Source organism: Mustela putorius, unplaced genomic scaffold, assembly GCF_011764305.1.
Source record: "Mustela putorius furo isolate JIRA1106 unplaced genomic scaffold, ASM1176430v1.1 tig00003834_pilon_pilon_pilon, whole genome shotgun sequence".
NCBI classification, from domain to species: domain Eukaryota; kingdom Metazoa; phylum Chordata; class Mammalia; order Carnivora; family Mustelidae; genus Mustela; species Mustela putorius.
The window spans coordinates 110855432-110882218 of record NW_025421987.1 but is presented as its reverse complement, the minus strand read 5'-3'; the positions used below and the strand labels follow the sequence as shown (position 1 = coordinate 110882218).

Here is a 26787-nt window from a genome sequence, read left to right as displayed (position 1 = left end):
TAGTTATTCCCATTTCTGCCAGAACCAAGCTCATGAAATGCCAGGGTGATGGAGTTTCTAAGCTACACATAACTTGAAAGCGTTTGAGTATTCTTTTTCCCTTGGATTAAATCACTCAGCAGTTCAAACATTTATATAATGATCACAAAAGGGAAAGATTTATTAGTTTCAACAAAGAATCCAGCACTGCAAAGATTTCTCGGATTGTGGCTCCTCCCTCTGTGTGTTCACAGCTCAGTAAGGCAGATAAATGATTCAGCAATGTTAATACCGTATGGCAAAGAGAGTAGATGACCTATGAGTCAGACACAGTGGGAAACTAGGTGAATCAGTATATGAAAAGGGACTACGAAATTTAAAAACTACCCAAGAGCTGAGATTCTATTTGGTTCTAAAATTTTCAACACCTCACAAGTTGTGCGCTAGTTTTGAAACGACCACAGCTGATGGGAGTGTCATAGCTGTGAGCACCCATTTCCTGCTTTGCACACTGCCCTGCTGAACTCTGCCATTGCAATCCTTATCCTTCCCTGGAGGAATGCTTTTTTCAGAGCCCCATGACACATTAATTTTCATTGAAATGTTTGACACAGCCTCTCTCAAATATGTTACAACAAAGTTTATGTAAATCCAAGCAGTCATAGGAATTGTGAATAGGCACAGAAAGCAAATGCTAATGTTTATGCAATAGGTTAAGGCTAACCTTCATTTTTCTTAACTGTTAAACATGCCATGTAGATTCTAATGTGATGTGTATAGAAGAATCTGTTCATGTCCTCCAACTGTTTGCCTTCTGGAGCTTCCTGTGGCCCAGATGTAATACACTCCAAGGCCGTCTTGTAAGAAAGCCAAATAATACAGTGCTTAAAATAATCCTATTTAAATGACCAGAAAAATTTTGGAAAAAAAAAAGAAGAGAGAGAAAGAACAGTGTTCTTTATTATTTCAGGGAATAAAGTATAATTAAAAAAATAAATTGAAAAATTGTGTTGTTAATTTTGCACATTTGCATTGGGTCTTTCATCTAAATATTTTGAAGCTTCTGCTTACCTCTCAGTCAGGTACGTATAGGGAAAACATTTTTAATTGATCGCCTCTTCCCTTTCCCCACTTAATGGGTAATAGACACTTGGCTTTTCTCCATGTGGAGCTCAAGATGCTGTTGAAAGTAAGTGCAGCAGACATCTGTCTGGTTGGTAACCACTGCATGCTAAATGCAGAGTAGAGTAGTTATCAAAGTGTGGTGTCTTGGATCCACTCAATATGCAAGTTCTTACCACAGAAACCTATTAAATCAGAAACTCCGAAGATGGGGTCCAGGAAGCTGGGTTTTAAAAGGTCCTCTGGATGATTCTGATACAATGCTCAATCTAAGAACCACTGGCATAGAACATTAGAGATGGCATCTTTTCATTTTATTTTTGAGGGGTTAATAGAGGGAGAACAGGAAACTCGAAGGAAATTAGTGTATAAAGCACAGCTGGTTTAATTAAATAAAGTGAAAGTGGCTTATGGTTGAAGACTGAGAAACTCTACCCAGTTCCCTCTTCTATCCCACCTTCTGAGTTCACACATTTCAGAAAACCAAAGACTCCATGAGATGTATGCCCTCAGAGCTTATGCAGCACACAGCTGTGTGAGCTCCAAGAAGGCTTACCCAGTTTCCTTGCACTCCAAAACCTTAGCTCCCAAGGCCTTGGATGAGCTCTATCTGGGGTTGTCCAATATCTCTTCTGAGACCTTGCATGTTCTATTCCATACCTGGAATGCCCTTTCCCCACTTGCTCACTTTAAAATTTCTGTTCCTCCCTTAAATCTCGACTCCAGCATCATCTGCTCTGTGAAGTCTTCACCAAATGAAGGGAGATGTTCACCCAGGTGTTTCTTAGCACCTTGTACAGTTTTCTATATTATTTTGCTCATGTCACAAAATATTACAGTGTATCCATCTCTTTTTCTCCACTAGAGTTCCAAGTCTTCTCAAGAGAAGAACTATTTCTTTAATATTATTTCTAGTGTCTGATATATTATTTGGTAAACAGTAAACACTCAATAAAAAAGTTGCAAAGTATTATAATATTTTTTCCTCTCTCTCTCTATGAATTATTATAATTCTGCTAAATCTTTGAGAGTAAGTGGGTGACCTTAAGACCCTCTGCCTCATATTATGTATATTTCTTAAGAACAAGGACTTTCTCTTCCATAACTACAACACAATGATCAACTCAGGAAATGTAACATTGATACATAATTATTATGTAACATTCAGTCCATATTAAATTTTTACCTGTTGTCACCCTTTATGTCCTTTACAGGCATTTTTTTTCCCAATCTAAGATTATTCATTGTCTTTAATTGCCACTTCTCCTTAGACTGTTTTAACCTCAGTTGGTTCCTTAGGTTTTCTTCGTTTTATCATGACACTAATATTTTTGAGGAGCCACAGGTCAGGTGTTTTTTAGATTGTCTCCAAGTTTTGTTTTGTATGATTGTTTCCTCACTATTAGACTTAAGTCATGGGATTGGAGGAGGACTACCATATAAGTGATGTAGTTTTCCCATGCATCACATCTGGAAGTATGTGATATTGGTATAGCCTACCATTGTTGGTTACATCATGTCTACCATGTTTTTCAGTTGTAAAGGTACATTTTTGCCCTCTGTAACTTACAAGTAATGTGTTAGGAGATACTTTGAGACTGTGTTAAAACCTTTTCCCCAATATGTGTCTACCCAATGGTAGCTTCATTTGATGATTATTCCCTCAATCAGTTATTATTATGGTGGTTGCTTGCCAATTTTTTGTAATTTTTTTGCTTGTAATTTTTTGTAGCTGAATGAGTCAGTCTTAGAAGATAGATGGTCTTAGTTGACTATTGAACTGTTTGACTTCTCTCAGCATACTTTGAGGGAAGTGTGATTCTACTCCACACCCATTAGAATTATTTCCAGAAAGAATCAGTATTCTATGCTAGCCCTACCTAGTGGCACTTCACTTAATGGCTCAATTTTTTTTTCCCTCCACAATGAACTCTATATGTTCAAATGCAAAACCAATTCAGAAACTTAAACTAGATATAAACATCCTAATGGAATTGTATATACAATATAGGTATTAAGTTCTTAATCTATAGAACTTTTTCTCTTCATTAATGTAAATACACATATGTGCAGCTGTAAAATGTTTATAAACTTCCGACTTCCCCACTGGATTTCCATAAACAGCTCTGGTACTTTATATATAACTAACTAAAAATATTTTCATTTCTTGTTATTAGCTGCATTAATACTAATAATTAGGATACAATCGAATATGAAGATGTAGATTCCCTACTTGAAGGTTTTCTATTTTATCCAACTTTATTAATCTAAGAGTTAAAAAGTTGCGGTATAGTATTTTATTATAACAATAATAATAATAATAATAAAAAAAAAATAACATCTGAATTTATTTTGGATCATTCTTCTTGGCCCTTTCAAATTTTCAAGCCCTTTACTCTCGAGCTCTATTCTTTGTGATCATACATTTGTTTACTTGTCAATAGATAAAAGTTTATTGGGGAATAGGATATTTACAGTCTTAAAGTATCTTCCCTCAAATTACCTATAAGCCTCCATGAGGAGGCATTAGTGGGAAGTTGGTGTTTCTCTGAGGAACCGAGAAATCCAATTGTATCACATCTATTATTGGAAAATTATTGGACCAACACCCTCTGGAGCATTTGCAATATAGTGGGCAATGTAGTAGATGTCCCAAATCAGTACCAAGCCCTTGAGAGTCATCACATAAACCTCAGAAGGGGAACTGGCTAGCTCAAGTCCACAAAGCAAATGGTCAAACTGACACCAGAGTTAAGGCCTCTGGGCCTCTTTTGAGGTCAAGGCTTCTCCCAGTATTTTCTGTTACCATAAAGTGGTAAAAATAGATGTGGTTATCCCATATCCTTGAGTCATTTGTAAGTAGTAAATTAAGCATGCACAGTAGGAATGTTTCCTTAGGGAAACAGGATGGCTCCACTTAGGCTTTCTGGAAAGAGGGCCTCAGTTGTTGGATAGCTGGGATTTCTAGACACCATGCTATGATTTCCACACAACTTTCCCCTTAAAGGGTCCGAGACTGCAAAGTGATGTAGACACAAGGAGATACTTGCCTAAACTCTTTGATACATTTAAAGTATGCGTTTAAAGTTTCCTGAATTTCTTAGTTTCCAGTATGTAAAGTTTCTCCCTCCAAATAGATTGTTCAGTTTTCTAAACAATAAAAGCAAGGTTTGTAGTTCCATTCTCTGGAGCACCCCACAAAGCGTTTTGTAGATAAAACTGTGCTCTCTGAAGACAAATTGGTGGATACAGGAACTTAGGGCTTGAGTTCGCGTTTTTACCCCATGGTAAATTGTTCACAGGTCTTCATTTTACATGAGTTGGGCTCTGGAGAGTGCAGTGACAGTCTGGACTTGGGCATTTTCATTGAGGGTTTAGAATTCCTGTCATGTGCTGTACCTAGGGCGAGGTTACATGAAACAAAGCCTGGCAGTCCATTGCCGTGTAGCTGTGGTTTGCTACTTAGCCTTGCTGGGGCCCCATTTCTTCATTTCCATCAACAAGAGGAGCAGAGTAAGGTCTGTTCTGTTGGCCTTTCCCAGGTTTGAGGTGAGGAATACAGAGATATCAGCATAGTAACTTAAAAAATATCAATCAACTGAGTGAAAATTAAATGAATTAAGTAAAAAATATAAATTAAAACACACACACAAAATAAACTCCTTATGAGTGCACAATGCAGAGTATTACTGTTCCTCTACTTCTGCAGATTCTGAGTTTCAAGTTAGAGGCTTCTTTACTTCTTAGTGGGTAGCCAAGGAGACTTATTTTATTTAACAAGCACTTAAGGAGTGATTTCTATGTACCGGGCATAGGTGAAGTGTTTTACAGTAATGAGCTCACTTAATCCTGATGGCAAGGCTCTGAGGTAGATGCCATTCTGGTTCTAATTTTATAGATGGGGAAACTGAGGCACAGGGCAGTGAAGCAACTTTCCCGAGATCAACTACTAAGTATGGGTCTGGGATTCAAACTCAGTCTGTTAAGAATCCTTACTTTCAGCTCGCTGAAGATACCGAGGATGGCTGGCTAAGAATATAAAGAGAAGGTGTTCCCTATTCCATTTGAAACCTCATTCAACACGAATTTCTTATTTTTAAAAACGTGGACTTCTTTAGAGTAAAAAAAACAGAAATGGAATTGGGACTGGATAATTTTCATGGAGGCCTTCAGAAATAAATTCAACTTTGACATTCAGCTTCTTCTGGGAACATGTAAAATATTTCCAGGCTATCCTGATTTTATCAGGCCAATGTGCTCCCAAGATATTTGAATATTTCTGCATGCCACAAATATTTATAAGGTTGTCCAATGCTTGTATACAAATACAAACAAAAGCATCCAGAAATGTTTATGTTCCACTGAATGAATTCAGTGTGTGAGACAGAAATTCTATCCATGCCCCATATGTTTCAGACTTCTCAGGTCATATCTGGACAACTTTAAACAGTGAAGTCTGAGGTAGTCATGCCAGGTGTTTACAAAACTCCTCCTGAGCTGGGTCAGCAAGATCATCTTCCTTGCATAATTGAAACAATGTAGAAACAAGCCCTTTATTTATTTATTTTTTTAAATCAAGTTTCCATTAGTCTGGGGAAAGACATCTTTATATATATATATTTTTAAAAAATTCAACTTTTGGAGATATAATTAACATATGACATGATGCACTCATTTTAAACATATGAAGACAGAATATTAATTATGAGGTTTTTTTTTTTTTTTCTTTTTCTTCCCTCCCTAGGTCCATATCCAGAATGGAGACTTGGAAGGCATTTTGGGAGTTCATCTTTCTTGCAGCTAGTTTTGGCTTCATCAAGTCACAGAGAATTGGTAATGCATTGGATTCTCTAAGCTAAAAATGATGACCTTCCCGGGGACCTATGGTAGTGACTGTCTTAAAAGATAGTACAGAAGCTTTATAATCAATGGAAGGGAAATACTTCTTTTCAAGAGAGCTTAGAATCTAGAAGCTATTAGGGAGCAGTGGGCACATGATTTTTTTTTTTTTTTCAAAGCTAAGTCTCAAATGACACACACAAAAAGCTATTAAAAATGCTATACTTCTGAATGCATTACCAGGCTCTCAAATGCTTTTGTAAACACAGGCCTATTCTCTTGATTCTGCATTTTGCTTTGTCTCCTTTGGCAGAGCTGTTCTGAGAGGTAATTGTCGTCACAAGATGGATCACTTCACTAAATGCCAGTGACACCTTTGTATTGTTTTTGTATTGTCATTTTAACAGATTGTTGTGACTTTTCACATGAAAGTCTCAGGAAGAAAAGATTGTTTGAGTAGCCTGAAGCCCAACTGAGACAATACTAAGGTTTAAATATAAATATTTAATTACACAGAGTGTTATTTGTTGGGGGAAAAAGACAACAACACATGAAGCTCTCTAAATTTTCCCTTCAGTTCTGACTCCCCGCTATTGGGAACAGAAACCATGACAGTCTGTCTCTTCATGTTTCAAACACCTTCTAAAATGACAAAGGGCTGATAGAGGTGTTAAGAAAAGGAACAATGTATAAAAATGCCACACATCTCTCCAGGTGTACGTCTGGAACCCGTACTTTTTTGCCTGGAAAACCGTTCCACAACTGTGAGTTTTCTCCTGATTGGAAAGATCAGGGCAACACTCTTATGTCTGTGTTTATCTCCTCTGAAAGAGATGTAAAGGAGACAAAACACTCAGTCACTCCTACACAGCATTGCATTCTGGAGAGCCAAAGGGAAATAACGCTTCAAGATCCATCTGCCTTTTCAATAATCATGATTCCACTTGGCTTTATGACCAAGATTAGGCAAACCTCTGAGAAGTGGGACTCTGGAAACTTAAAGTGATTTAGTGTCCCTGGAGCACACCACTCTTTGTCAGCCCTTCTCTGCCTAAACTCTTACAGGGTCTTTGCCTTTCTATAATATAGACTTTTAATTTAATCTTCTTTATGGCAGTCCTGGATGTCAGGAGACCTGGTTTTTAACTGGTCTGTTCTAACTGATTTATGCCTTTCTAGGTCTTGTTGTTCTTATCTGTGAGATGGACAAACTGGATTCATTCTTCTACACTTGCATTTTTCATTTTTAAAAAACGTTATTTATTTATTAGAGAGAGAGTGAGAGAGCACAAACAGGGAGGGGAGTGGAGAGGGGGTTGGAGAGGGAGAAGCAGACTAGCTGCTGAGCAGGGAGCCCAATGTGGGTTGAACTCGATCCCAGGACCCTGGGATCACGATCTGAGCTAAAGGCAGATGCTTATTGGACCGAGCCACCCAGGCACCCCTATACCTGCATTTTTCAATACGGTGGCCATTAGCCATATGTGACTATTTAAATTAGATTAAAATTCAGTAAAAATTTAAATTTATTTTCACATTTGTGCTAGCTACATTCCAAGTGCTCAATCACCACATGTACCTAGTGGCTATGGTATTGTATTCTATAATCTCATAGGGTTCTTTCTAGCTCTAAAATTTTCTGATTCCCTTATTTGGTTTCATTAATTTTCAATATTTCCATTCTTATAAGAGATATCTTCTCCCTTTTTCCCTTCCTCTGTCCTCCCTTCTTTTCCAAATATTTCCTTCCTTGAATATTTTTTTTGGTGACTATGCTAGATACCTGAGTGATGGACAAACAAACAAAAGATAGGGTGTCTGTCTGCACAGAGCCCACTGTCTAGTTGGGGCGATTGCTATTAGTTGAATAAGCAAATTGATGAATGTTACATTAAAAAATGGGAAAAATGAACACGATTCTATGAGGATTTATCAAAAAATAAAAAAAGAAAGAAAGAGAGAGAAAGAAACTCAGCAGATGGAAGAGCATGTAGGGGACACATGGCAGCTGTGAGAACTTGGACTAAGGAGCCTGGACCATGGAGAGCCAAGTGGAGAGGTGACAGTATGTACAGGGCCAGGCCCAGCCAGTATTTTAACCCTCCAGACACAAGATCAAATACAAGATGTATTTAATCAGTGTGGCATAATCATCCTCTGATTGTTGAACCACTTGAAACTAACATCCTCTTCAGCTAGTTTCTGTTTTGTTTCTCTTCTCTCTTATTGCTGATTCATGGATTCTCCTACCATCATCATGGGCAATCATGTTGCCAAGTGTGGGGGGAACAGTCATGCCAGTTACTGATGAACAGGGAGATCATAATCACCTCTTCCTTTCTTTTGGTCCCCACAAGCACAGTGTTCAATCCATGCGTTTACTTTTTGCCAGAGCAGTGCAATGTTTGAGTTGGAAGAGACCAGGTCATCTGATCAAACCCTTATCATAGAAAGATGCAATCTGAGAAGCAGAAAGATGAGCTCTTGGCCCCAGTCCTGCAGCCACCTGGTGTCTGATCCTTTCCATGCTGGAGGCCAGGGTGGGCCCAGCTGGAGTGACACTCCCTCTGGTCACTGTTGGGGTTGTGGTTTCTGGGGTTAGAACTGGGTTTGGGAGATGTGGTTGTACAGTGCAGGCTTGAGTTTAGGGAGCCAAAGGACAAGTGGGAGCCACACTTATGGTAATGCCAGAAGATAATACTGAAAGGGGCTGGTGGTAGCTAAGGAATGCCAGGGGTCAAAGCTAGAAAGCAGAGGTCTTAGGTCAGGTTCTCTAGATGCAGAGCCTGAGGAAAGGATTTGGTGAACATGTTATTGTGAGGGAATACTCTTTAGAACAACCTGTAAGGGAATAAGAGAAATAAGATAGGCTGGGGGTGAAGAAGCCAAGCAAGGACGTAATCTCAGGTAATATCCAGCCTTGGCCTGAGCCATGGAAGATGCTGGAACATAAATGACACCGGAGTTTTTTCAGTCAAGGCAAGGGGGCCAGGTACTTGTGACACCATATGATCGACCATTGGCCACCAAGGTGGTATAAATTTCCAGATGTCTCCAGATGTGGTTGCTCTGCTCACTACAGCCAAGGACAAGTCTCTAGACAAAGTGTCAGAGGGGAGCAGTTAACTCTAGCACTTGTAGAAGCTGGGGCACAGGTGTGCCAGCCAGCAAAGATCTAGGTGGGGCAACAACACATCCTCTACTGGTCAAAAGTATTTTCTTTTATTAAATTTAAGGGATGGGTGGAGAGCCATAGTCAGGGATCTCACTGAAGGGATCAGATATCTGTTGAAATGAAACAGAGTGGCTGGTGAACAAGGGTAGATGGTGGCCACGAGGAGACAAAGGAAGTTGACGATACGCTTAGGCTGTGCATATTAGCTATTGTCAAAGAGCTGTGCAGGCAGATCTGTGGGCTGTGACGGCAACAAGTGGTAGCTGTCAATTTTGTGTTGTTTTATCTTGAATTGACTCTCTTCTCCAGTCTGCAGGGAGGCGTCCGTGGGAGATGTCGTGTTTCTAGTGGACGCCAACATCAACCCCCAACATACCCGCAGCATGCGGAACTTCTTGTACATCATGGTAAACAGCTTCAATGTCAGCAAAGAGTCCATCCGCGTGGGGCTGGCTCAATACGGCGACCAGCTCCACTCCGAATTCCTACTTTCCTCTTACCCCCGCAAAAGCGATGTGTTGAAACAAATTCAGAGCTTTCAATTTAGGCCTGGGGGCCACAGGTTGGGCCTGGCCCTGCAGGTCCTTCTAGATGAGCACTTCCAGACAACAGCAGGGAGTCGGGCAACCCAGGATGTGCCTCAGGTGGCCATGGTGATCAGCAGCAGCCCCGCTGAGGACCGTGTGCGGGAAGCCGCCGAGGCCCTGAAGAGGGCCGGCGTCCATATTTTTACCGTTGGTGTCAAAGATGCAGTTTTGGCGGAGCTCAAGGAGATTGCGAGCAGTCCGGAGGAGAAGTTCTCTTCTTTTGTTCCCAAATTCTCTGATCTGGGCAGTCACGCTCAGAAGCTGCGGCAACAGCTGTGCAATACTTTGGCAAAGGCAGTTCCACCTGCTGATGACAGCTTTCCAGGTACAGAGAATTTCAATTTCCCCTTCTTGTTTCTAATCTAGAAGTCACAGGACTCAAAGCTTTATCTCTTCTTCATCTCTCCCACTATCCTTGTTTTCCATTTGTGTGGACATTGAATTTTAATATTACAATCTCACTAAACTATTTGTACTCAAAGCTCCTCTCCAATCATTGACCAAAAACTTAGCAACTTTTTTTTTTTCTTAAAGATTTTTATTTATTTATTTGACAGAAAGATTCCAAGTAGGCAGAGAGGCTGAGAGAGAAGGGAAGCAGGCTTCCCCCTGAGCAAAGATCCCGATGTAGGACTTGATCCCAGGACCTTGAGATCATGACCTGAGCTGAAGGAAGAGGCTTAACCCACTGAACCACTCAGGCATCCCGAGACTTAGCAACTTTTTAAATAAATCCTGTGGGCCATATGCTGGTTCTCTAAGCAGATGTATTGGAAGTTGGTTTTGGAGGAAGAATATTTGTTCTTAGAATGATATTCTTCCTGGATTAACTTATCCATGTTGCCTGGGTGGGGGGTTGAGGAAGAGAGAGCAGCAGTAGACCCTCCAGGAAGCTTGCTTATTTTATTGCCACTGTGTTGGTATAAAGTATTGGTTATGAGGATGAATTTAGGGAAAAGTAAGGTCTGGGCTCAAATCCCAGTCTTCCACTTCTTAACGGTGTCAATTCGAACAAGTTACTTTATCTCCCTGAATCTAAATTTTCTTCCTAGAGTGGTAGTACCTGCCTCAGAGAGTTGTTGAAGTCATTAAATAAAATTATGTAAGTCGGGTGCTTATCCTAGTGTTCAGCCCATCAGAGGTGATAGCAGTATGGCCATTAGCCATGATGATCTAACTGTCATTAGCTTTGCACTCCTGTTGGTGGTGATGGGGTAGAGACTTGCAGAAATCCTTTAGGAGTTTATTACTTAATTCTATGAGAAAGAAAGGAACTTTGAACAGAGGAAGAGAAGCTTGCTGGTGGTTTTCATCAAAGAGGATAAGCCTTCATTACTTATTCATTATTTTGGCATTTCTACATAAGGTAGGTAAATTGGAAGTAGTGTTGAAGCTTTTTACCCATTTGTTGCTGCAGGTGTGTGGTGGTAGTATTGCATTTGTACAGCCAAATCATATACCTTGTTTTTCTGTATCACTCTAGGGTTTACAAAAAGGTTTTAAATACCTAGTAATATTAAATACCATTTTCTTGGTACTATACTATTTGACAAACTTGTTTACATTGCCCTTCTGACTGATAGATACATATGCAAGGTGATTCTTTGTTAGACCCATGGGATGTGTATGATATGTAGGGTAATTAGTATTTACTTTTACATAGATATGTGAGGCAACTGGTATTATTATTTGTATTTTTTAAGTGAGGAAACTGAGGGCAAAGGTAACATAACTGGATGGCACAGCTAGGATTTGGTCCCAGGTTTTTAAGACCAGATCCATTCCAATAGGACAAGTGTTGTAGATTGCATTCCCCAGAAGCAGAGCTTGAGGCAAGGATTTGGATATACATTATTTATTATGGAAGTGCTCCCAAGAGATTGGTAAGGATGTGGGGGGGGTGCAAGACAGAGAGGTAGAGGAAAGAAAGGAAGAATGTAATCTCAGGCAAGCGAAGGGTAGTTTTAGCTTGATTCTACAGGAAAACTCAGGAATATAAATTATGCTTCAGCTAGGCTTTCATATAGAGTAGGCAAAACAGCTCCCAACAGCTGAAGGGAAGTCCAACGATCAGAGCACAAAAATGGTGAAAAGGAATTCAAAAGAACCTGGGCAGAGCACAAATAATGTCTGCTACAGTAGATTATCTTATTTTATCCTCAAAACAACCTTTTGAGAGTGTGAGGGCTGGTATAAAGATTTCAGTGCTGTAGAGAAGAAAACCAAGTCTTTGAAAGGTGGTTGATAAATAGATCACAAGGCTCTATGTGGTGGAGATACAATGATGTATATAATGAAACACAGGACACATTCCAGCTTTTTGGCCTGTTGGTACCAGCACACTTGTAGAGATGAAGTTTATTATCACTGGAAAGAGGACAACTCCTTTCTCAGCATACTGCTACATATACCCCTTTAAAGAAGGGGTTTTCTTCTTTATGAGATTCAAGGGATGTCCAAGTGAGTTCCAAGATTGGACATATCGGTAGAACAAGACAGAACCCTCGGGAGATGATGGAGTTGAGGGAAGGAAAGGCACAGGGAATGTTGTTACTTCTCTGAGCATTATAATTTTGGGTGTCTGAAGGCCACAGAGTATAGTCTGATTGGCCCTACTCTCCTTTCTGTATATGATTCTGCCCCATTAGTTCCAAGCATTTTGAATGACTCCAAGATTTTGTCTTCCTTCTTGCAGCTTGCAGAGAGGCAGTCCTAGCAGACATTGTCTTCCTAGTAGACAGCTCAACCAGCATTGGACCCCAGAACTTCCAGAAAGTGAAGAACTTCCTTTATTCTGTGGTTTTGGGGCTTGACATCACCAGTGACCAGGTCCGAGTGGGACTTGCTCAGTATAATGACAACATATACCCAGCCTTTCAGCTGAACCAGTACCCTCTGAAGAGTGTGGTCCTGGAGCAGATCCAGAATCTTCCCTACTGTACAGGAGGCACAAACACAGGAAGTGCCCTGGAGTTTATCAGGATATGCTATTTGACTGAGGCAGCTGGCAGCCGGGCCAAGGACAGGGTTCCTTAGATAGTTATCCTGGTGACAGATGGGGAGTCAAATGATGAAGTCCAGGAGGCAGCCAACAAATTAAAAGAAGATGGAGTGGTTGTGTATGTGGTAGGGGTCAATGTTCAGGATATCCAGGAATTGGAAAAAATAGCTAGTGAGCCATTTGAGAAGTATCTCTTCAACATTGAAAACTTTAACACCCTTCTGGATTTCTCAGGAAGCATTCTTCAGACTCTGTGCTCCACAGTGGAGGGTAAGATAAAAGGTAAGAAGGGGTGTCAAAGCCTAATATTCTGACCAGGACACCTAAATACAGTAAGAGCTAGGACACACTGAGTGTAGTGGGAAGGCAGGAGAATGAGCTGACTGCCATCACTGGAGAACCTGGGGGCACTTCACTTCCTAGGTGAAGGAACCTCAGAGCTGGGGGTTGAACAATGAGCACAGTCTTCATGGATAGAAAAGGATGTCTTGCCATGTTGTCCAGAAGAAGTCCCGAAGACCTATGTTCTTGATCCTGCCTGTGCCAATTTCTAGTTAGGTGAGTGTGGACAAGCAGCTTTACTTCTTCACATCAATGTTCTCATCTGTACAGTGAAGATAATAACACTTGCCTAGTAGGATGGTTTTTGGAGACTAAATCAAATGAGTATAAAAATAGCTAACACAAAATAACTCCTCCATATATGTCCATTTCCCTTGCCTCTTCCGTTGGTGGAAGAAGAGTAGGCAAGAGGTGCTTCAGTGTAATAAAACAGACAACAAAGGCAGCAGGGTGCAAGAGGGAGAGAGTCTTGTGAAAGGCTCACACTGAGGAGGTGAAGTAGAATATGTACATTGTTACATAAATACAGCACCTCTCCTTCTTATATTTCCTGCATCCTTGTATTCAGTTTTCATGAGATCTTGATTTGATTTACTTTCTCTTCTATGTCTTTGCCTTCTTCCTCCTCTTTTCAATTCCAGAATTCTCCCAGGTTTATGCAGATGTGGTCTTTCTTGCCGACACCTCACAGGGCACATCATGGGCCACTTTCCAGTGGATGCAGAATTTCATCTCCAGAGTGGTTGACCTCCTGGATGTTGGCAGGAACAAGTACCAGATTGGGCTGGCTCAGTATGGTGGTCAAGGTCATACTGAATTTTTGCTCAATACCTACCAGACCCGGGATGAGATGACTGCTCACATCCGTGACCGCTTTTTACCCCGAGGTGGCTCCAGAAGGACAGGCAAAGCCCTGCGATACCTTCATCAGACCTTCTTCCAGGAGGCAGCGGGAAGCCGGTTTCTCCAGGGTGTTCCCCAGTATGCAGTGGTCATGACCTCAGGCAGATCTGAGGATGAGTTCTGGGATGCTGCACAGAAAATGAGGGAGAAAGGCGTGAAAGTCATGTCTGTGGGTGTCCAGGACTTCGACAGGAGAGAACTGGAGGGGATGGCAACCCCACCCCTTGTATATGAGATGGAAGGACAAGATGGAGTCAGACAGTTGATGCAGGATGTGGGTGTGGTGATCCAAGGGACCAGGCAGCCTGGGTTTGGGATTGCATCTGAGAAGGAGCCTGTAGTAGGTAAGATTTGGTCCCTACATGTGTCAGCCACTGGGAGGTCTCAGAAACTCTAGGGGAGAAAAGAAAAAAAGAAACTCTGGGGAATAGCAAAGAAGGGGAGAATTCTGGATTCCTCAGTACAGGGATACCAGCACCAGTGGATGGGGAAGAGGCGGCGGCATGGGGTTTCCTCAGGCACATGCCATGTGTTAGTTAACTACGATCACAGTGAGGCTGCAGAAGAAGCCATCCAAAAAGTCTGTGGCCAAAAAGAATCATTTATTTTTGCTGATCTGCTGGGGATCAACTGATCTTTGTTGGGCTCAACTGAATGGTTTTTCTGATCTTCCCTGGGCTTTTTCACAGATTTGAGATTTGGCTGAGGGTTGGTTGATCTACATTTGGCTCTGCTCCATAGCTCTCATCTTCCTCCTGTAATTACTAGGCTAGTTTGGGCATATTATTTCCATGGTAACTGCAGGGGTGCAAGAGAGAAAACCTAATTACATAAGCACTTTTAAAACCTCTGCTTCATCATCTGCTAACATCCCATTCACCAAGCAAGTCATATAGTCATGTCATCATCAATGGAATAAGAAAGTATATTTCTCCCATGGAAGTGAGATGCAGGGAGTTAATATCTCTGAACAATAATTCAAGTTACCATATGCATTTTCTAGGAGAAGGAGAATTCAGACTTCTCCCCAAAGAAGCTGGTGTTCAAAATGCTCAAGGAAGGTGTTATTAACATTTTGAGGGAGGACATTCATAGTGTAGGATTGTACTATTCACTGTCAGAGGTCTAGCATTCCTGGTCCCTGCCAACAGCATCTCCAAGGACAATTCAAAATATTCTCATATATTTCAAAATGTCCCCTGGGGATGAGAACCACTGAACCTTATGTCCTGCTAAGTCCCTTTATATGTTCTAACCATTAGCCAAACTGAACCACTCACCATTTGCTCTATACGTGCCATACTTTCCCACCACTATTTCTATCCTTGAATGCATTAGATCACCAGCCTAGATGCCCACAGGCAAAACTTCATCTTTTAGTTGTTATCTTCTTGGCAGAGCTTCTGGTTGATCTTCACAACAGAAATGATAAATCCCTTCTTTCTCTGAATTATCAGAGCTCTGCCCAGACCTCTCAACATGTAGAGCTTGAAAGTCCTTTGCATTTTATAGTCAGAGAGACCAACACATGTGAGACAAGATGAGGAAAATCCAAGCACAGATAATAAGGAACTAAGAAGCACCTTAAAGACATTACATTAAGTTGAAGTAGAATAAAAGGGGCATGGGTAATGGAGAATCTGACCTGGGCAGAATTGTGTTGGTCCATCAATAATATATAGAGAAAAGGGAAGAGCCTTCTTGGTAAGGGGAAGACCTTCAGTAAGTGGAAAGCGGAAGTGGAAATAGGCTGGATAAATGTGGAAGAAAATGAAAAAATGGAGCCGATTGGAGGAGGGGGAGGGTAGTGAGAGGTAATGAGAGGTACTGAGAGATGAGACTGATCAGGTAGGATGGACCCCAACGGTCCTAAAGGACCTGGGAAGTAACTGTAGGCTTTTAGGCAGGAAAAATAACCAAAATGGTCTTAAATGAAGGCTTCAAAAGGCAGGCTGAGTTCCACACGACACCTCAGACTCAGGAAGACTGTAAATCTGAGCTGTCATTTATCACATATGGAGGAGTTACTTGGGTCAAGAGCAATGCTGGCTCTGATAATGAGGAAAAGGAATGAATCTTGAAGACAACTTGAAAGAAAAATACAGTTGACCCTTGAACAACTCAGGAGTTAGGGGCCCTTACCCCACCCCAACAGCTGAAAGTCTCCATATAAATTTTGACTTTCCCCAAACATAACTGCTAATAGCACACTGTTGATCAGAAAGCTTACAGATAGCTTAAACAGTGATTAACACATTTTTGTATGTTATATGTATCATATACTGCATTCTTCAATAAAGTAAGCCAGAAAAGAGAAAAATGCTATTAAGAAAATCATAACAATGAGAAAATACTTTTATAGTACTGTACATACATTTATTGCAACAAATCCGCATACAGGCAGGCTGAGCCAGGGCTGCACAGGTTAGGCTTGGCATGGAGATGGCGATGTCCTACAGCCTGGTGGTTTCCAGTTCGTGGAGGCAGCTGCCAGGTGGGCCTGTGGCTGGTGGCAGTAACCTTGAGGTGTAGTATAGATGTTCTATTGGCCTGGGAATGTAGCACTAGCCTGTGGACTTGGGCAGATGTGGCCCACTAGGAGTGCACTGGCTTCTGGAAGGTGGAGGGGAGGAGCACCACAATGGAAAGAGTCTGTCTGAGACCCTGGTGTGTGGAGAGCCAAGTGAGAGGGTGTGGGTACACCAGGAGCTCAGGGTTTCCTGCCCAGTGCTGTCCCTGACCTCTAGGCATTTTCCTCTGCGTCAGCCCAGCCTCCTGCCCCAACCCTGGCACTTTACCCAACCACCCCATGGGCACACAGGGCAACCTGCAGCCCTACCGAGTCCCAGGGCCCCAGGGGCTGCTGACAGCCTTGGCGGGCCTCCCTCGTACTCAGAAGCTAGTAGGCACCTTTGATTGTGTCCCTAGAGACTTGGGTGGGCAGTTGTAAATAAATGCCTTGTGGCTTTTGGTGCCAACTCTTAAAAAGAAATCCCATGTGTATAAGGGACCATCATAGGGCAAACCCATGTTGGTCGAGGGTCATCTGTAATAGCACTTGGTACCAGCAGATCAAGGAAGGGAGAAGTCAAAGATGCTTTGGAGTTTCTATAGAACATGTTTTAGATTTGGCAAAATCAGGGGGCAACACTCTTTAAATCTAGGATTATTTGAGGGTCTTTATAAAAAAGGGAAATCACAGGATCATGAGAGGCCAAAGGTGAGTCAAAAGGTGATTATTGTCTCTCTAAACATTTTTTTAAAAAGATTTTATTTATTTATTTGACAGAGATCAGAAGTAGGCAGAGAGAGAGGAGGAAGCAGGCTCCCTGCTGAGCAGAGAGCCTGATGCAGGACTCCATCCCAGGATCCTGGGATCATGACCTGAGCTGAAGGCAGAGGCTTTAACCCACTGAGCCACCCAGGCACCCTCTCTCTAAACATTATTTAACAGGACTCCACTCTCTATACCTTGGCTTCAGCCTTTTGCATGGGTGATTTTGGTTTGTGTTAGGGAGGTTTCTGTTCTTATATGTATGTGGACACAGTGGGTTTCCCTGCGTTAGGCAGGCAAAATCTTAAATTTGGAGGGAGGGTCTGCACTCCCTTGGAAGGGAGTTTAGGCAGGTACAGCTCCATGCTCCCATTTGAGGTAGGTTCAAGAAAAGGCTCTTTTATAGCAGAATGAAAAAGTCAGTTAGCCCAATTTGTGGACAAAGACTTTTCATAGGCAATCGCAACATTTCATGTTGTCTCTGTTGAAGTGACATGAGATTTATCAGAGAAAGATGCACAAGTTAATAGTCACAATCTCTTATTTGTATGTGTACTGAGAGGAAAAATTATGAAGTCAAGGAGGTTTTAGGCCTATAATAGAGAATTTGATTCAGTGGGGGAAAAAAAGGGGGGAAAAAAAACTAGTCGAGGCAGGCTCAGATGTTTCTAATGGACATTGACAAATTGAGAAATTGATCTTAAAGCACTTCTTGTGGATATTCACATATTTACATATTTTGCAAGTGATGTGAATACTCTTCCCAGTGAAAAATTCTGTGATAAGTATGAAACCTGTGATGTTCTTTGACTATCATGCCAAATACTGCTCATAAAGACTTCCACTAAATTCTAAAACCCATTCATATAAATTAGTATGATATACTTTTAGAGTTTGTAATACTAAATATATTATTACAGTATATAAAAAGATAGCATAGTACAACATAAAAATATAGCATGATACCAAATGAGTATATTGTCTTTATTACTCTGTTCTCATGCTAAAGTCCTTCTTTCTGTTTTTGTTTATAGCATGTCCGACAACTATCTCCACTGATTTGGTCTTTCTCATTGAGGAATTCAGTTGGGACAGGCAATCAAATTTCCAACAAATTGTCAACTTCTTAAAGACCACTGTCAGCTCTCTAAACGTTCATCCAGATGGTGTGAGAATTGGCTTGGTCTTTTACAGTGAGAAACCACGACTTGAGTTTTCCTTAGATGCATTTCAGAACCCAGCCCAAATCTTGGAGTATTTGGACAAATTAACCTACCGGAGAAGAAGTGGAAGGACCCAGACTGGAGCTGCTTTGGAGTTCCTAAGGAATCAGGTTTTCATTGAGGAAAAGGGCGGGCGGTCCAAGCACGGTGTGCAGCAGATGGCGGTGGTCATCACAGAAGGCTTCTCCCAAGATGAGTTGTCCAAGCCAGCTTCACTCCTCCGTAAGGCAGGGGTTATCATCTATGGGGTGGGCACCCACCTTGCCTCAGAGAGTAAGGACCTGGAGACTATAGCGTCATATCCTCCTTGGAAGCATGTCATCTTGCTGGAATCTTTTCTGCAACTCTCTGTTGTGGGAAACAAGATTAAGAACCAGCTCTGCCCTGAGACTGTGGACAGAAGCGTTTCCCTTTCTGGGATGGGCAAGGATCTGCAAGAAGGTAGGAGAACCTTTTCCAAATTTGATTTTTTTTTTTTTTAAATACCTTCACTCTGCTTGTTCCACATACCTGCCTCCTCTACTCCTCAACAAAGGAAAGATTTTGGAGTCAGTTTATTAAAAAACAAGAACAAAGGAGGTGCCTGGGTGGCTCAGTCGATAAAGTGTCTGCATTCAGCTCGGGTCATGATCCCAGGGTCCTGGGATCAAGCCCAGCATTGGGCTCCCTGCTCAGTGGGAAGCCTACTTCTCCCTCTGCTACTTCCCCTCGTTGTGTTCCCTCTTTTGCGTGTCTCTCTCTGTCAAATAAATAAATAAAATCTTTAAAAAAAAAACCCACAAAATTTATTTTTGTTTTGATTCCAAACAGGGCAAAAGAATATGAAGAAAAAGTGAATATTCCTTTCTCATCCTATCTTAGCCTTCATCCCTTTTATTAGTTTTTAAAATTTATTTTTATTTTTTATTTTAAAAAGGATTTTATTTATTCGTTGGACAGAGAGAGAGAGAGCAAGGGGAGTGGCAGGCAGAGGGAGAGGGAAAAGCAGACTTTCTTTACTTTTTAAAAAAATTTTTTAAAAGATTTTATTTATTTATTTGAGAGAGAGAGAGGGAGAGAGAAGGGAAGAAGGATGTGAGAGAGAGACAGAGAGAGACTACAGCAAGGGCAGGGGCAGAGGGAGAGGGAGAAGGAGAAGCAGGCTCCCTGCTGGGCAGGGAGGGGGTGGGGCTTGATCCTGGACCCTGAGATCAGGAACTGAGCAGAAGGTAGAGTGACTGAGCCACCCAGGCGCCTGAGAAGCAGACTTTCTGCTGAGCAAGGAGTCCTGTGTGGGACTCAGTCTCAGGGCCCTGAGATCATGACCGGAGCTGAAGGCAGACACTGAATCCACTAAGCCACCCAGGTGCCCCTTTTTAATCAGTTTGATGAAAATATATGTAATATGTAATTTACAGTAGAAGCCTTAGGGATGTAAGTATGGATTTACTGAATCTTAACTTTCTTGAAGTAGAACACGATTTCTAAAAAGATAACGTTCTTGAAATTAAAAAAATTTAACTTAACATGTAAATGAACATTAATTTGCCAGTCTTTTGTGTAGAGCCAAGGCTTCTTTGAAAATGAGCCCCGCTGATTGGATTTCCGTATGTTTTCTTCATCAAACATCCAATAGTATAGTTTGTGTAATTTCTAGTTTCTTTATTTTTTAAAAAGATTTTATTTATTTGTTTGACAGAGAGAGATCACAAGTAGGCAGAGAGGCAGGCAGAGAGAATGGGGGAAGCAGGCTCCCCACTGAGCAGAGAGCCTGATATGGGGCTCGATCCCAGGACCCTGAGATTTGGACCTAAGTCTAAGGCAGAGAGACTCAACCCACTGAGCCTCTCAGGTGCCCCTAATTTCTAGTTTCTTTAGAGTGGGAAGAAAACTTAGCCACTTTTGAAACAATTTGAGTATAGAATCTTGATTTTTGATAGTCTCAAAAATTCAGTTTTTGTAGTGCTATCTGGTACACCAACAATTTCCTTTAAAACAATTTGCGTTGTTGGATCTTGTCTAAGCAGTTAGTCTGGTTTTCATAGACATAATAAACCTCTTTTATTTACGCTCACATCCTATTGATTTGTACAATATTTGATTTGTTGTGTAATTGTAGTAACAAAACTGCCATACATAGGCTGAGTATAAACCCACATTATTCTTGGTAGGCTTATTCTTTGTTGACTTTATAAATAAAACAGTCAGTTACTTCACCAGTAAAAATGGGTTAAATTGGGAATGGCAGAGAACTGCGATTCGGGACAGGCAAGCTATAGTAATAACAGTAGGTAAGTCCAACAAAAAAAGGAGAAGAATATTATTTTATTGGGAAGAAAGAAATTGGGAGGGATTGTTTTGAATGAAAGTCCATTAGAAAAATGCAAGAGCTCAGAGTGATGGCAGTTTCCCCTTGGCTGAGTTGCTGGGATAGTTGATTTCGTTTAGGAGATGCATTATTCATTCTTTTCCTGTTGGGGCTATAATCCTTTCTTTCCTGCTGAGGAGTCTTCTGTTGGGGACTGAAATGGACAAGTGGTAGGGCATGAGAGTTCCCCTTTCCGCTCTGCCATCTCCATTTTAGAGAAGCCTCCCTTTATTAATTTTCACATCTTCCACTGAGTTAAGCAGAACTGTGTTGTGTTACCCTTGGGGGTCCCATGGGGAGGGCACTCAGTGTATTGTGGGAGCATCATTCATGTGTGCTGCTTCCAGCCTGCGAACAGGAGAAGAATTAGGCACAAACAAGTTGGCTGCAAGAGAAAGGGAGCAGGGGACAACAGTCGAAAAGACTGCTGCCCCGAGCAACTCCACAGTCTCACTTTTATTAGGTAGAAACAATAACCAACAAAAGAGCCAATGAAGGTCAAACATTAGTCACATGTCTTGCGGACAAACAAGAAGGAGGGCAAACTTTATAGTTAAACAAGCACATTCAAAGGACTCCTCTAACTAACAACAGGCACTTTTGGGAGGAGAAAAGGGAGATAACAGAAAAGGGAAGCAGGCGGATTCCACTCTGAGCTGGCGAGGCATTCCCAGCTGCTCAGCTTCAAGATTGTATGTTGTCCTTTCCCGCAAAGGCCTGTTGCCAGTATGTGTTTTTCTTAAAGCTATACCTAAATGTGCTTGGTAACTCGTAAAATCTTCCAGGGGTTCTATTTTAAGTAATACATTGTTCTGAGGGGCAGTTGCACATGTGTGACTAGAGAAAGGGAAGAAGTCAGTAACCTGGTGAGCTGCTTAAGAGGAAGTTTGTTAGGAGAGCTCTTGCTATGTATGCAGTTTCAAAAAAACACCAGAGAGGTACATCTGGGTGGCTCAGTGGGTTAAGCCTCTGCCTTTGGCTCAGGTCATGACCTCAGGGTCCTGAGATTGAGCCCTACATCCGGCTCTCTGCTCGGTGGGGAACCTGCTTCTCTCTCTCTCTCTCTGCCTGACTCTCTGCCTACTTGTGATCTCTCTCTGTCAAATAAATAAATAAAATCCTTAAAAAAAACCACCAGAGAAAACATAGCAGTTAAGTATATGCACCTTGGAGTGAAAGTGCCTGAATTTTAAGTCCCTAATTTTCCACTTACCAGCTACCCTAAGTATCTTTGTGTCTGTTCATTTCTCTATTTTTGTCCACCCATGCTAATATTTCTAAGATTCAAATCAGGATAATAGAAAGAAGTTGACTACTTGAAATGCAGATAATTAACTTAAAATTCAAGGCTGTGATTATATCTTCAGGGGAAAATCACTTAGCTTTTTTTTTTTTTTAAACAATCAATAAATAATCTTGTAATTTCTTGCATTACTTGTGCCGAGGTCTAGAGATTTAAAATATCTAAATAAATTCCCATCTTTCACTTTGGCATGTATTTTTGGTCCCTTTCTCTGTTATGGGAATGAGAAACAAAATCATTATGAATTTCATTTCCTTGGGCACCCACTCCCTATAATCTGTAGGGGAGAAGGGGAGAAGAAGCCTCCATTTCTCTTTTCTAATTCATAGACAGCATAACAGCTAAAATGAAACCTGAAATCAGGAAAATCAGTCCAAAATCTAGAGTGGTTAGAGGTAAATGGAAGCTGGGGCAATTTTACCAGAAATCTGTCCCAGATGACCATAAGATCATGACTTACAATGTCTTATAAGATCATGACTATAATATCTGCCATTTATTACTCATCAGCTCTGTGGCAGACTCTGCTAAGCATTTTGTATATGTGATAGATATGGAAGCATAACAGTGTCCAGACTATAAAAGTTATTCTCTCTCTTCCCTCTTGCCTCAAAGTTCCATCTGCCAAGATTGGCATGAATGTATAGTGCCAGACACTTTTTAGGGCTCTGGGATCCTTTGGACTATGCAAAGGCCCTGCGCTGCAGTGGAGCTTCTTTGGACTACTGCTGCCTGGGGCTGGGTCCAGAGATGCCTCTTCCTGCCCAATAATGTTTTTTTGCAGACTTGAGCAAGCCATCTAGCTGTCATCAGTGAATGGATGGCTTCTAGTAAGTTCTGCATTTCTGCCTTCTTTTTCTATAACTTCCCCTTGAGTCTCCAAGAATTCAACAAACACTCTACCAGAGAGGTAGATAACTATTTTCCACACCCTTCCAAGTCACACCACCTTCCAATATCTGCCCCGCTAGACTAGAATTGTCAGATATAGTGCAGGGTGTCCAGTTGCCTTTGAACTTCATTCTGATAAACAATAAATACTTTATAAGTGTGTCCCATGTATCATGCAGACCAAGGTCCTTCCAAGTGAAAGGCTTGACCAAGGGAGCCCATCTGCCACCTCAGTCCACTTCCCATCCAGCCAGGAAACATGGAAAGTCTCCTGATTTTTCCCTGGGGCAAGGGAGGCTAGAGATTAGAAACACAAGGCTGGACCACATTTTCTGAGTGGTGCAAGAAGAAAATAATGTGTCTTTTTTTTTTTTAAAGAATCTGCTGTGTGACAATGGGTGATCTTATTCATTTTTAATAATCAGCTCTGCTATTCTTCTATGATCTGATTTAGTCCTCACTATAATCTTACTGAGTAGGTGTTAAGATTGCCGTTTGACAGGTTAGGAAATTGAGACTCAAAGGGGCAAGCCTGGATACCAAGTGGTTGAGAAAGGATCTAAACGTAGAACCATTTTGTCCTTTGGAGTCTAAGCCTTCATACACAGTGATTCAGTTAAGTAAGGCTCATTTAAAACAGAAAATTTTATATTAAATTAATTAAGTTTCAGCAAGTATACTCTTTTGCCTATATTTTAAGAGGGCTGACTTGCATGGGTCACAGGAATATTGGATACTCAGAAAATTCCTAACTTCAAATATGTCCTGTTATTTTACTCTGGCTTGTCCTCAACTTCCCCATTTTTTAAAAAAAGATTTTATTTATTTATTTGACAGACAGAGATCACAAGTAGGCAGAGAGGCAGGTAGAGAGAGAGGAGGAAGCAGGCTCCCTGCTGAGCGGAGAGCCCGATGCGGGGCTTGATCCCAGAACCCTGGAATCATGACCTGAGCCAAAGGCAGAGGCTTTAACCCACTGAGCCACCCAGGCACCCCTCAACTTCCCCATTTGAGAAATATCAAGTACTACTTACTTCACGTCTGAAGTGTGGTTCACCAGAAACAGACTCTGAGAAACAGACTCTGAGGCAAGGATATGGATGCAAGTGATTTATCTGGGAGGTGCCCCCCAGGAATATGGTAGGGGGCTGGAGATTTGAGAAAGGAAAGGAAGGCAGCCAACTGAGGCTGAATTAATGAGGTAATTGCTGTAGGCAGCTGGAGCTCAGTTCTGCTGGGGACTCAGGGAGATTGCGTAGAGTTCGCCTCAGAGCTGTCCCACCCAAAGGGCAAGGGAGCTGGGTATGTATCCACTACTCCCCTCTCAGTCATTGGTTGGTGGTGCTTCCAAACTCACGCCCAGGCATTGCGGCCTGCCTGCTATGTAGTTGGTTTTGCTTCTGGTCAAGCAATATCCTTAGACAGAGTCATGGGTACTTTCAGTAGAAAGCTGTTGGCTCTCAAGGGGACAATGAGAGCTGAGGGCCTATGGGTGGGGATCAGGATGAACAGCTTTGGCTACAGGCTATGTCACACCCCATTCTAATAGGTCGCTCCTTCTTATTGTCTAGACTGTGTACACATGGAGAGGGCCGATATTTACTTCCTCGTCGATGGCTCTAGCAGCATCAACCATGACAATTTTCTTGAAATGAAAATGTTCATGAAGGAAGCCATAAAGAGGTTCCAAATTGGGCCTGACAGAGTACGGTTTGGAGTTGTTCAGTACTCGGATGAAATTGATATTCATTTCATCCTCAACCAGTATTCCAGTGTGTCAGGGCTGAAGGCAGCCATTGATGACATCCAGCAGAAGAAAGGGGGCACCATGACTGGTGAGGCCTTGAGCAGCATGGCTCAGGTCTTTGCGAATACCACTCGCAGAAATGTGCCTTGGTACCTCATCATCATCACAAACGGTAAATCTGAGGACCCAGTGGCTGAGCCTGCAGAGGCATTGAGGAGAGATGGAGTCACCATTTATGCTATTGGAGTAAAAAATGCTAATGTTATGGAGCTCAAGGAGATAGCTAAAGACAAGATGATTTTCACGCCTGAGTTTGATTCCTTGAAGGCCATCCAAAAAGATGTGGTACAAGACATCTGCTCCTCAGAGAGTAAGCGTTGTTTCTTTCTAGTCTCTCTTTCCCTCTAAGTGTATGTATCAAATCTAATTAGATAGGCTTCATTCTCAAAGTGTGGACTCATTGGGGTCCAAAAGTGAATGTTGGACACAGAGTGACCACTACCTGGAATGAAATAAGCTGGTTAGATTCTATCTTTATCAGCTGTGCCTCCTTTGTGCTGGGTCACAGAAAATATATCTCATTGGCTTCCTTTTTTGCCCCCTTTAAAAATATTTTCATGTTGTCTATATGCCACCCTGGACTGTCCCTGGGGACTTATAGTTTATTGGTTTCAGACTCTGAGTAATGTTCTGTTCTCCCTTTTGTCCCCAGCCTGTAAGAATAGGCAAGCTGATATTATCTTCCTGATAGATGGTTCGGAATCCATCTCCCCGGAAAACTTTGAAAAGATGAAGGGATTCGTGAAGAGGATGGTGAACCAAGCTGATATTAGTGTTGATGAAATTCAGATTGGCCTTTTGCAGTTCAGCTCAGCCCCCCGAGAAGAATTTAGGCTTGACCGATACTCCTCAAAGGTGGACATCCACAGAGCCATCTCAAATATTCAGCAGATGAATGATGGCACCCGCACTGGGAAAGCCCTGAATTTCACTCTGCCTTTTTTTGACAGTTCAAAAGGAGGGAGACCCAATGTTCAACAGTATTTGATTGTGATCACTGATGGGGTTGCCCAGGATGATGTAGTCATGCCAGCCAAGGCTCTCAGGGACAGGAACATCATTATTTTTGCTATTGGGGTGGGAGAAGCCAAAAGTGCTCAGCTTTTGCAAATTACTGATGACCCACAGAAAGTATACTATGAAGAGAATTTTGAGTCCCTGCAGAACTTGGAGAAGGAAATTCTTCTTAAGGTCTGCCTTCCACAAGGTGAGTGACAGAGGGTTGTTATTTGATCTAGGAGCCCATTGTAAGTCTCAGGGATGCTGTTGTCTCTATTAATAAAATGAAACTGATCCTTCTAGCCGGAGGAGGGAGGGAGGGTCACTCTGAGGGGAGGACAGTGGACCTGAACCCCTGATGCTGTGGTTCACCTTTCCCTAGGGTTTCTTTCAATCGTTTTCATGGCTGTCACCACTCTGGACTCCAGGGGCCTGACCCTTCTCAGAGGTCTGTCTCTAGAATGTCCTTACAACTCTTAGGTTTATTCCTTGTAGATAGAAGAACCAGACTAGAATTTGTAAACACAATTTACTGAAGATTTGGGCATACCAGAAGGAAAATAGAAGCAGAAAATAATAGCAGGTACATACGCGCTCTTTTGAACAGGTCTTTTTCTACGTGGCTTTGTACAGAGGCCTCTCTACTTTGTTGCCAGGAAGCTTTCCTATGGCTGAGGTCATCCTCAATACCATTTTATCACCTTGAGTTTTTATCCTAAACAATAAGGTCCAGAGACAGGTGTTCTTCCTCCCAACAGTCTAGGTCTGCTCTTCCCCCAAGACCTGCCTTACAACGTGCCATTGACCCAGATCATATCTTCATGGACAACTCTCCCTTTTATCCAGAGGGAGTGAGATTCTCCAGCAAATCACATTATAATCAGAATGGCTAACCTTTAGATGGTCTTTTTTTGGTGCCAGGAGCGATTCCATTGGCCTCCACATATTAAAACACTTAATCTTCACATAACCTTATTAAATAGATAGTATTTTAC

The 26787-nt window shown here is 41.7% G+C and overlaps 1 protein-coding gene across 2 annotated transcripts in view; it reads left to right on the top strand.

The window, feature by feature from the left end:
• LOC106003286 (collagen alpha-4(VI) chain-like) overlaps positions 1–26787 on the top strand; it is a 118488-nt gene that overhangs the window by 4650 nt on the left and 87051 nt on the right. For both annotated transcript variants that reach the window (XM_045088928.1, XM_045088927.1), the window contains exons 2-7: positions 5846–5934; positions 9425–10027; positions 13687–14292; positions 18257–18886; positions 24558–25103; positions 25446–26000. In XM_045088928.1, the coding sequence (XP_044944863.1) occupies positions 5859–5934; positions 9425–10027; positions 13687–14292; positions 18257–18886; positions 24558–25103; positions 25446–26000 (3016 nt within the window). In that variant the 5' untranslated portion in view covers positions 5846–5858. The remainder of the gene's footprint in view (positions 1–5845; positions 5935–9424; positions 10028–13686; positions 14293–18256; positions 18887–24557; positions 25104–25445; positions 26001–26787) is intronic.